General features: G+C 40.2%; 1 protein-coding gene across 1 annotated transcript in view; it reads left to right on the plus strand.

The window, feature by feature from the left end:
* The first annotated feature begins 1,230 nt into the window (after nucleotides 1-1,230).
* The window catches only part of ZBTB11 (zinc finger and BTB domain containing 11), a 28,554-nt gene continuing 17,581 nt past the window's right edge, over nucleotides 1,231-12,203 (plus strand). Inside the window, exons 1-3 of the mRNA XM_016199684.2 lie at nucleotides 1,231-1,756; nucleotides 7,152-7,387; nucleotides 8,029-8,260. Coding sequence (XP_016055170.1) covers nucleotides 1,447-1,756; nucleotides 7,152-7,387; nucleotides 8,029-8,260 — 778 coding nt within the window. The 5' untranslated portion in view covers nucleotides 1,231-1,446. The remainder of the gene's footprint in view (nucleotides 1,757-7,151; nucleotides 7,388-8,028; nucleotides 8,261-12,203) is intronic.

Consider the following 12,203-nt stretch of genomic DNA (forward strand, 5'->3'; position numbering starts at 1 on the left):
TGGAGGATGGATTTGGACATTTACCCACAGTGGGAAGGGTGTATCTCCACCTTCTAATTCCTCCTCCCTTCCCCAGCTCTAGTCTCAGTCTGTGAATTGAATGACCCTAAGTAAATCCCAGGCTTGGTAGTTCTGTCTTTCCTCTGGGCCTGGGAGCTCACTATCTACAGCCACAATTTTTCAAGAATGCTGCCTCAGGTTTCTGGGTCACCTGGAAACTTCCTCAGCCCCCATCCCAAGTACCAAGGAGACTGGATGCATCCTGTTTTGGGGAGCCCACTGCATTCACCTGTCTGCCCCCAACCAGTCTCTGTAAAGGTCAAAGGGTTTCACCCACCAACGCAGACTCCTGGCTGGGACCCGGAGAAGCACTGCCAGTACCCGACCCCAGCAGCCTAGCAATGTATTGGCCTGTGGCTCTGGTCGGCACTGCACATCCCGCCCAGGCGCAGGGCTGTGGACTACCAGCTCAAAAATGTGAAATCGGACCTACCCTGCACGTTGGAAAACGCAGTCAAGTGTCCTTGACTTTTGTGTATTCAGTACCGGTTGGGTGTAAAATGGAGAATTTCCCTCCTAAGCATATGTAAAAAAAAAAACATGCAAATGAGGTTAAAATAATGCTAGCTATTTCCTTGTCAACATGATTTCTTCATATGTAGAAAACAGTCTCTATATAATCTGGCCATTCCTGAAAAATCCTGACTATTCCATGACAAGTTTGAAGTTAGTGGTTGAAGTTTAGAAATTATAACTCACCAATAAATGGACTTTAATTTTTATAACACTTAACTGGAAGCTACTTTTTCATGTGAAAGGGCTTTCTTTGCTTTTGTGCCCGTAGGCTAATATTTTACTTGGAGCCTTAAAATCTGATGCTTTTATGTTCTCAGGTGTCTCAGAAGGTGGGGGCGGGGCGGGACACCTTTACACCTTGGGGTATCTCGGTCGGAATAGCCAATTGCTCACCAGATCCTACACATGCTCAGAGTATCGGAAAGAAGGGTAAAATTAAAAGGGAAACTGCCAGGACTTAAGATGTCTGGTCAAAGCCAGCTCGATCTCCCAGGAAGGGCCTACCCGCTTCCAAAATGTCCTCCCGCAGTCCTGACGTCACGCGACGGGCTTCACCACGCCAGTAAGCCCCTGTGCTCCAATCAGAGCTCAGGTCCCTCACCCACTGCCCTTCACTTTCGTCACTTCCGGTGGTGCAGCAGCCATTTTGTCAGTCGCAAGCGGATCCCGCGCGCTGGAGAAGTGCAGTTCCCCCTAGTTACCAACTCGTTAGTTCTCCCTTCGCGCTGCGGGCGCGGTCGAGGAGCACTCACCACAGGCACAGCCGATCCTCCCTGCAGTGTCGCCGCAGCTGTAACACCCGCCCGGAGCCAGTGCCGCTGTCTTCCTCCCTCGCCACTGACAGGCGCCCTCAGGGAGCCCGGGTCAGCGATGTCAAGCGAGGAGAGCTACCGGGCCATACTGCGCTACCTGACGAACGAGTGCGAACCGTACGCGCCGGGCACAGAGGGCAATGTCAAGCGTAAAATCCGCAAGGCCGCCGCGTGCTACGTGGTGCGCGACGGGACCTTGTACTACCAGCGGCGGCAGCGGCACCGCAAGACCTTCGCGGAGCTGGAGGTGGTGCTGCAGCCGGAGCGACGCTGGGGGCTCATCGAGGCCGCGCACCTGGGCCCGGGCGGCACTCACCACACCCAGCATCAGACCTGGCACGACTTGTCCAAGACGTACTGGTGGCGAGGTAAGATCTCGCCCGCGGCGAGGGGGCGGGCTGGCTGCTTGTTGTCCAGGCAAGGCCCGACGACTGAGGCGGGCCTGGGCCTGTTTGCAGAACTGCAAGTTTTGAGGGTCCCTCACCCGGCATTTCGGACGCCCCCCGCCGGCCCAGCCTACGCTCGGCGGTGGAGCGGCTGCCAGGCGGAGCCGAGAGGGTGAGGGACTGGAAAGGAGCCGCACTTCCCACAGGAAGGAGGCCTGGGAAGCTGGGGGCGGGCCCTGACCCGGGGTGGGGCGAAGGGGGCTTCCTCGGGGGCGGGCCCGACGCGGGGTGTGGGCGGGGCTCGCTGGCCATGCGGGGCCCGCCTTCCCTCAGGGGAAGGTCTGGGCGGCCGTCGCCGGCGGTTAGGGAGGCAGCGGGTCGAGCCTTTTAAATCCTTGTTCGAGCCGGTGCTTTGGGGGAGTGAGGGCCGGCCCGAAGCCCGACTCCTTTTTCCGGTGTGTTCCGCTCGGGCTTTGGCCAGCGGGTGTGAGGTTTTGTGGACCCGCTTACCCGTATTCCTCAAATTGCGGTACGTGGCGTAAAGAAAGAATGATGTACTTAAGTGCATTAGTGGTTTGGAGTAACTGAAAAAGAATCCTCTTGAACTTGGTCTTTAAGACAAGAGTTCAACGTAAAGAATAGCAGATTCTCCTAGTTTTGAATGTGTTAATGTTCTTCCCTTTAATACTGTGAAGAGCGCGTTGGAAAGTGTGAGGCACTATATATATTCGTGGAAAAAATACCGTTACCGTGATGGTTGCAGTCAGGAAGCATAGCTCTAAAGTTTTTTGACTCCTTGGGAACCAGTTTAGGGGAGGAGAGCTTGGCCTAAGGGATCACTCAACAGGGGACGGTCATTGTATCCAACACTGACGGGAAGGGAGGTTCTTTAGGAGCAAATGGTTCGACTTTGTAGACAGATCTCTAGAGTAGCGGTTCTCAACCCGGGGCCTCCCGGGGCACACCTGGCCACGTCCGGGGACAGTTTCGGTTGTCATAACTGGGGTTGTATTGGCATCTAGTTGAGTAGAGGTCAGGGCTGCTAAACATTGTGCAGTGCGCAGAACGGGACAGCCCCCGTCCCCCAAGAATCATCAGGCCCCAAGTGTCAACACTGCGGAGGTTGAGAAACTGTTCCTCAAGTTGTTTTATTAGAGGACTACCCACTAAGGTCATTCACTTTACTTTGTTCTTACTGAATAAAGAACCTTTTAATGGTGACTTGGTGCTTTATGTGGACCTTTTTTGTTGTACCAGAGAGGTTGACCAGTAAGCAAACTCTTAGCTAGTAGTAACCGTGTGTCAGACACTGTTCAAAGTGCTTATAAATAGTAACATTTAAACCAGTTGGTGACACACAGGCACAGGGAGGTTTGGAGACTTAGCCATGGTCACAAAGCTATTTAGAGGATTCAGATTTTTCTGCGGGAGTAATTTCAGCCCTTTGCAGTAATTTACTCTTAAATAGTAAATTAACTGTGTTTACACATTGATGTCTTTTGAGTAGTTGAGTCGGATACTTTCAGCTTATCAACTCTGGACCAGTAAAGTTAGATTTAAAATGATCCCATCAAGCCCTAGCGAGTTGGTCAGTGGTTAGAGCATCGGCCCTCCTACTGAAGGGTCCCGGGTTTGATTCTGGCACCTAATTCGGTTGCAGGCTGGATTCCGGCCCCAGTCGGGGTTGGTGTAGGAGGCAACCAATTGATCTGCCTCTCTCACACCTCTCTCCCTCTCTCCCCCTCTCTCCCCCCTCCCTCTCTCTCCCCTCCTCCCTCTCTCTCCCTTCTGCTCTCTTGGAAAAGCAATGGAAAAAATATCCTCAGGTGAGGATTAAAAAATAATAATAAAAAAGAAAATCACCCCATCAAAACACTAACACCCAAGTTAAAGGACTTATAAAATATAATAGGGTGATTTTTCAGACAGTTGATTAACTATCACACATTAATACCATTTTTTTCCTGCAGTATTTATTATTTCTCTTCCTTGTTCAAATGCTTCTGTGTAGTTTCTCCAATACCATTTGAACTCAACTAGTGAATAGTTTAATTAAACCTCTGCTGTATGCAGAATATACTAAATTGTGTAGAATCATAAGATGTTTAGAAATACAACCAAAGTTAATTAGAAAAACTGCCTCTTCTTGTCTTTGTTTATTTTGAATATGGAAATTTCCATAGCAGCACTTCTTATTCTCTAAGTATGTTTTTTACTTAGGAATATACTTATATAGGGTATCCCAAAAAAAGTGTACACACATTTTGAATAATTATAAAGGCAGTGTTTATTAAAATACATTTCATTTTCAAAATTGAGCTATCAGCTGTTAAAGTGTGTATACATTATTTTGGGACCCCAAGTGTATCTTCTCTTACATCTTTCTTCTCCCATTCACATACCCACTTACTTTTTTTGTTGTAAAATATATATAAAATTTATCATTTTATCCATTTTTTTGTTTTTATTGATTTCAGAGAGAGGAGAGAGAGAGAAACATCAATTATGAGAATCATCGACTGGTTCCCTCTTGCATGCCCCCTACTGGGGATCAAACCGGGAACTCTGGCATGTGCCCTAACCAGAAATCAAACCATGATCTCCTGGTTCATAGGTCGATGCTCAACCACTGAGCCATGCCAGCTGGGCCATTTTAGCCATTTTTAAGTATACAGTTCAGTGACATTAAGTACATTCAGATTGTTGCTTAATCACAACTATTCATTTTCAGAAATTTTTCATCATCCCAACCCATTTACTCTTATTTTTTGTTACACAGAGAATGAATATCTTTTTATTGTTTCTTTTCATTTTTTTTACAGAGAAAATGAACACCTTTTTCATTTACTCTTAATTATGTAAAAGTATATAAAATATATATCCATCCAGTCTTGTTAGTGGTTTTTTAAAACCTACTCACTATATCTCATACAGGTGTAGACTTGTTACTGACTTTAATATTTTCAGGTGCTAGAATAAAACCTCTATTGCTCTCTAAATCTATGCACATGTAATTACCTTTTTAATGAAAGTTATGTTTAATCTTAATCCATTATTTTCAAAGTTATGTTCTGTTAAAAAATGGTATTCTGTAAACATACAAATTTGGCAAATTCCTGGATTAAACAGATTTCTTTACTGTGGAACTCAGAGCTGTTTAATATAATATCCACTTTGTGTAACTAAAATGAGAATATAATTTCTGAGTATATTACTCCACTCTGTACTTTTTAGTAAGTATGCAACATAATATAATTTGAGGAATACTGCTTGAATACTCTCTGAAAGCTGAAAGCAAGGAACTTGGTATGTTTTGATATCTTGAAACTTTTCAGGAATTTATTACATACTTCTGTATCATTTTAGCTAATTAACGAGACTTCATTTGCATTTTATTTGGGCATTTTGAGGGAAGAAGTTTCTGCTACAGGGATGGACAAATGTGTTCCTGGGTAAGTAGTATAATATACTGAAAATTACATGGCTCCTGGAGACCCAGATATGCAGTTTACTAGATGTGACTTTGGACAAGTTACTTGCTCTTAGGGCTTCATTCTCCCAATCTGTAGAATGAGAATTAATTGTTCCTAATTTGTAAGGATGATTGTGTGTGTGTACAGTAAATCCTCATTTAATGTCCTAGATAGGTTGTGACTTTAAGCAAAATGATGTATAGCAAAACCAATTTTACCATAGGCTAATTGTATAAACAAGAGTTAAGCTCCTACTTAACTCTTCATCTCATCAATATCATAACCAACCAACACTGAACAAAAGCACATTATCCAAAAACATGCTATATATATAAAGTGTTCCACCCTGCTCCCTACCCCCACCCCAACATGCTGGGCTGGAAGTTGAAATTCAAAATAGGGTTTTGAGCCCTAGCCGGTTTGGCTTAGTGGTTAGACCTGCGGACTGGTTCCGTTCTGGCCAAGGGCACATACCTCAGTTGCAGGCTTGATCCCTCGCCCTGGCTGGGGCTCATGCAGGAGGCAACCAATGGATGTGTCTCTCTCATCGACGTTTCTCTCTCTCTCCCTTCCGTTCTCTCTGAAAAGCAATGGAAAAAATATCCTCAGGTGAGGATTAAAAAAAGAAATAGAGTTTTGAGCCCAGCCAGGCATGGCTCAGTGATAGAGCATTCACCTATGATCCAGGAGATCTTGGTTCAATTCCCAGTCAGGGAACATGCCCCGGATGTGGGTTCAGTATGGGGTGTGCAAGAGGCAGCAGATCAGTGACTGTCTCATCATTGATGTTTCTCTCTCTCTCTGTCCCTCTTCCTTCCTCTCTCTGAAATCAATAAAGATATTTAAAAAAAATTAAAATTAAAAATAGGGTTTTGAGAGTGGCTTTTGTACATTCAACTTTTGTTAGTTGTGTGCTATTTTTTCATATAAACCTAAAATCTCGGGAGGGATCTTTAATAGTATCAACAATTAAAAAAAAAGAAAACCTAAAATGTGATAACTTTCAAAATCATGAGATTTATTTTATCATATGATTACAAGTTTTGATTGTAGTCTTGTTCAGGTTGCAGATTGGCTCCACCTGTCTTTTTACATCTGCAGTTCAGGCTAAAGGACAGCATCCATCTGGAACATGTTCGTTGACAGCAAACAAAATTCAGAGAACTGATGGGAAATAGTGCCCCTTAAGCTTCTAATGAGACATGGCACATGTCATATCCATTGACCAAAGCAAATTGCACGGTCAAACCTGATTTTAGTAGGGTCGAGAGATAATTAGCTTAAGACACATTATGTTACTGTTTATGAAGGTCAAAAACAGTTGCATATTGGCAGTTGCATACAGTTCCTATTGCGTGAATGAGTGGCAACTCACATGAAAATGGGCAGTGCTACATAGTGGAGGGGAAATGAATAACTAGAAATAAACAGCCAGTCTACTTCATAATAGAAAGAAACCATCATTTATAACCTTGTATCTTTTTTTTTTTTAATATATCTTTATTGATTTCAGAGAGAGGAAAGGAGAGGGAGAGAGAGAGAGAGAGAAACATCAATGATAGAGTCGTTGATTGGCTGCCTCCTGCACGCCCCCGACTGGGGATCGAGCCTGCCACCTGGGCATGTGCCCTGATCAGGAATCGAACCCCCACCGCCTGGATCCTAGGTCGATGCTCAACCGCTGAGCCACACCCTGCCAGGCAATATAACCTTATATCTTTTAAAAAATGTATCTTAAATTCTAAAGAACTCACTCTGTGTACTTTATGAGACACGTTTGTTTCTACGCATATGCACTGGAACATACATAAGTATACACAGAGTAAATAATCAGCAATATAATATACTTTTCAATTTTTGAATGAGATCAGTATTAAATTTGACTTGTTTTATTTTTATTGTAGGTATATTAAAGCAAGTCAAAGATTATATTAAACAGTGTAGCAAATGCCAGGAGAAACTAGATCGCTCCCGTCCAATATCAGATACTTCAGAAATGTTGGAAGAATTGGGACTAGACCTTGAATCTGGAGAAGAAAGTAATGAATCAGAGGATGACCTGAGCAACTTTACTTCAACTCCAGCTACAGCCTCCAAACCTGCAAAAAAGAAGCCAATATCTAAACATGAACTTGTCTTTGTAAGTGGAACTTTTCATTCAGCTTTAACATGTGTAACTGGTGTATTAATATTTGTAGGCTTTGTGAATTTTTTCTTAAACTACTAAAACTCCTTGAGTATTGGCATTGACATTGAAGATTTAAGCAGGTCTGTGTCTGAAGTAATACACTATGTAGTTATATACACTAAAAGTATGCTAATATTGCTTCTTCTTTAAAAATAAATATTCCTATTGTTCATTCTCTTCAGAATGTACCTTGTTAATCACTCCTCTCTTCTTTTTTAATGGTATATTGGTACAGATAGAATACATTTCTGGAAGCAGTCTCTGGGTCATGTAGCAAGGTAAAATTACACCAGCCAGGTCTTTGTTTTTTGCCTGCATTAGTTTCATGTGTCATCATATTTTAGGCTAGAAGAAGAGGCAGCAACAAGTGAGATGCAGGCTTTCATTGGGTCAAGTAGAACGAACATAGCAGAAAAGAGTGAGAACAGCATATCTTTTCATTTAAATACATAGTTAATAAAAAAAATCCAGCTATTCATATTAATTTGTGGTATCTTTTAAAAGGGGAGGATGTGTGTTGTCTTAAATTCTGTTAAGGGTAGAAATACAGATGATATATAATACAACTCTTGGTCTCAAACTTATTTTAATAGGTTGACACCAAAGGAGTGGTGAAACGTTCTTCTCCAAAACATTGTCAGGCTGTCTTAAAACAGCTGAATGAACAGAGACTCTCCAACCAGTTCTGTGATGTTACTTTGTTAATTGAAGGAGAAGAGTACAAAGCTCATAAATCTGTTTTGTCAGCTAATAGTGAATATTTTCGAGATCTTTTTATTGAGAAAGGAGCTATTTCCAGTCATGAGGCAGTAGTGGATCTTTCTGGTAAGAATTTTCTAATACTCTTGCTCTTTGTTTATAAATACATACTGAAAGAGGGGTGCATGTGTGTGTTTCTACAAATTAAGGGTTTATGCTAAAGTGGGAGAATCCCACTTAAAGCAGCAGACTAAACTGTACTGCAAAGGTCCTTCCTGTTAGCAAGGTTTCCAAGGTAGATTTATAGGAAAGGCTGTCATTTCCTATCACTGTCTCTTATGTGAGACAATTGTAGCAGTAGAAGAATATCTGGGATTTACACTGTTAAAAACAGTTTGAGATAAGTCCATGACTGCATCAGTGTTATTACACTAAGTGATTATGTTATTTAAAAAATGACTGTCTATATATTACGTTGTGGAACATGTAATTATAGAGCACTTTTGTAGGTCTGGTTTTTGTTTTTTAAGATTAATCATTAGAACTCAATAGGTTCAGTAATCAAACTATCAATGTAGGATAATGAGAATTCCAGGTGTGGGTTTTTTTTTGTTTGTTTCTTTTGTTTAGTGTTACTGTGAATGAATAATTTGAATTTTGTTTTTGGCCTTACTAGAAGTTATATAAGGGCTTAGGAGTCAATAAATGAAAATTTAGGAAGAATTAAAATAGCTAACCTTATAGTTTTAAAACTCATTTCTTTCGGGAAGACAAATACATATATATTTCCTTAGTAGTATCTATATGTTTAATTACTAAAAAATATTGATTAAGCCATCCACTGTGTGTGAGGAACTAGCCTAGGCTCTGGGGACACAATAGTGAGCAAAAACTTCTATGGAGCGTAGAGTTGCATTACATAGAGTTGATTAGTGGTGTTTGCTTTTCTCTGGGTTTGGTGACTCAGAGGAGAAAATATGTCTTATACTAGGCCAAAGGAATAATAAAACTCATCTCAGGTATAGTCTTTTGATATGTTAGCTTTGGAATTTTTTCCCTGTCTTTCATGCATCTGAAGCAGAAAAAAACATATGGGTGTTTTCTTTCCAGTTTCTCAGTAGCTGATAGCAAGTTAAATGTTTGCCCCCAAATAACTGCAATATAGCCTCCTAATATTAAAAAAAATACCACATCTCCCAGCCGACGTGGCTTAGCAGTTGAACATCGACCTGTGATCCAAGAGATCGCTGTTTGATTCCTGCTCAGGACACATGCTTGGGTTGCTGGCTTGATCCCCTGTAGGGGGTGTGCAAGAGGCAGCCGATCAATAACTCTGTCGTCACTGGTGTTTTTGTCTCTTTCTCTCTCCTCCCTTCCTCTCTCTCTGAAATCAATAAAATATATATATATATATATATATATGTCGCATTTATTCTTCATTCCATATGTTTATTTTTATGTATATTAAGCATATGATGTAAGCCAATAGTAGGTGAAGTAGATATTAAAAATTTTTGTTTGATTTAAATAAAATTAGAGTGTTTATAAAATATATGTGCAGTATTTTAAAAATGTACATGTTTTTTTAATTACCTAGTTTAATGTAGTTGAATTCATCAGTGTTTTTATTTATGTTGTTTATACTTTAAAAAATTCCTACTCAAAAGATATTTTCATATATTGTCTTCTTTAATTTTTCTAGGTTTTTTTTGTTGAATCTTTAATCTATTTGGAATATTCTTGTTGGTGTGAGATAGGTGTTTGATATCATTTCCCCCCCCATTTTGATCACCACTTGTCTCAGAGCCATTTAGTGAAAAATCTATCCTCTTCCCACACAAAGACCATGAAAATTCTTAGAAAACAAATTTCCACATGAGTTTAGTACTGATTCTAGGCTTTGCTCTAATCTATTGGTTGTTTCTACACGCTTTTTAAAAAAATTTTATCCTCTGTTGATTTTTAGAAAGAGAAAGGGAGGGAGGGAAGGAAGAAGAAGGAAGGGAAAAATAGATCAATTGACCACTTACCTTCTGTAGGCACCAGGGATTGAACCTGAAACTTTTCGTGAATGGGACAGCACTCCAACCAACTGAGCTACCTGGCCAGGGCTTTTTCTGCATTCTTAGAATTTGGTCATAATTATCTTAGCTTTAAAATAATAAGGAAAGTTTCCCACCTTTATTATTCAGGTGGGTCTCATTTATTCATAACCATTTGCTGTTCCATATAAACTGTCAAAGCAGCTCCTCAACTTCCACAAAAGAAAATAATGTATTTTGATAGAGATAAAGGCCTTCCACATCTTTTGCTTTATTATTCCAAGGTACTTTATACCTTCTGATACTATTATGTAATTTTTTTCTTCTTAAAATTATATAATTTCTGATTTATTTCTGGTGTATATTGATTTTCTATACAATAATACTTATAAGTTATTTAGTTGTCCAGATGTTTACCTGTAGATTCTTTGAGATTTTTCAAATAAAACAAAGATATTATCTGCTGATAGTAATGTCTTTGTTTCTACCTTTCCAGTCCTTATATTTTGAACTTTTTTTTTCTTACCAGGACCTCAAAAAACAGCAGTTGAATAGAAATGGTGATAGAGGGTTCACTTACTTGATTCCCATTTCTAAAGGAGGCGCCTTTTTTTTTCTGTTTTCTTTTTTTAACCATGAAGTATATTATTTGGTACATGTTTTGTTTTTAATATATTTTTATTGATTTTAGAGAGAGGGGAAGGTAGAGGGGGAGAGAGAAACATCAACGTGAGATAGAAACATTGATTGGTTGCCTCCTATACACACCTGCCTGGGGATCAAACCCACAACCTGGGCATGTGCCCTGATCGGAATCGAACGGGTACCTTTAGATTCACTAGAGGAGGCTCAAGCAACTGAGCCACACCAGCCAGGACAGTATATATTTTAAATAGATAATCCTTCACTCCCTTTAACATTAAGGAAATTTCCTCTTAAATAGGTGTTGACTTATCACATACTTTTTTTTAATACATATATATATGTTTTTATTGATTTTAGAGAGAGAGGAAGTGAGAGGGAGAGAGAGAAATATCGATGAGAGAAAAACATCAATCGGCTGCCTCCTGCAGGCCCCCTACTAGGGACTGAGCCTGAAACCTAGGCATGTGCCCTGACTGGGAATCGAAACAGTGACCTCTTGGTTCATGCGTCAGTGCTCAACCACTAAGCCACACTGGCCAGGCTCACATACTTTTCTGTATCCATTGAGACCATACTTATTTTTCTCATTCTGTTAGTGTGGGAAATTATATTGGATTTTCTAATGTTAAGGTTTTAATTTAGTTTAGTTTAGTCATGATATATACCTTTTATATAAATTTTTGTATAGTTTGCTAATATTATTTAAAACATTTGCATCTATCTTCATGGGTGATTTTATTTTTTCACATTGTTTCTATCACATTTTGATATCAAAAGTGGTTCTTATAAAATGTGTGTTCCCTGAAATTTTTATGTACACTGAAATAGTTACTATGAGATTAGAATTATTCGTTTCTTGCATGTTGGCTAAAATTGCCTGCACCTGTAGTGAACTTTGGGTGAAGACTTTTTTTTGAGAAGACTTTTAACTATGAACTTGACAAGTTTAATGGTTAGAGAATTATTCAGGTTTTCTATTTCATCTTGAGTAATTTATAAAAAGTTATATTTTTTGCCAGAATTTGTCAAAATTTTCAAGTTTGTTGGCATAAAATTTTTCATAATATTCTCTTCTAAATGTCTCCAGTGACTTTTTAAATATGTCTGTTTTATTTTTTGAGATCAGTTATTTGTGCCTTTTCTCTCATTTAAAAGCAGTTTTTATAGTTCCTGCTGGTGTGGCTCAGTAGTTGAGCATCGACGTATGATCCAGGAGATCGCTGTTCAATTCCCAGTCGGGGCACATGCCTGGGTTTCAGGCTCAGTCCCCAGTAGGAAGTGTGCAGTAGGCAGCCAGTCAGTGATGACTCTTTCATCACTGATGTTTGCATCTCTCTCTCTCCCTCTCCCTCTCTTCAAAAATCAATAAAAACATTTTTTAA

The sequence above is a fragment of the Miniopterus natalensis genome, chromosome 6, assembly GCF_054644295.1.
Source record: "Miniopterus natalensis isolate mMinNat1 chromosome 6, mMinNat1.hap1, whole genome shotgun sequence".
Taxonomy (NCBI): Eukaryota; Metazoa; Chordata; class Mammalia; order Chiroptera; family Miniopteridae; genus Miniopterus; species Miniopterus natalensis.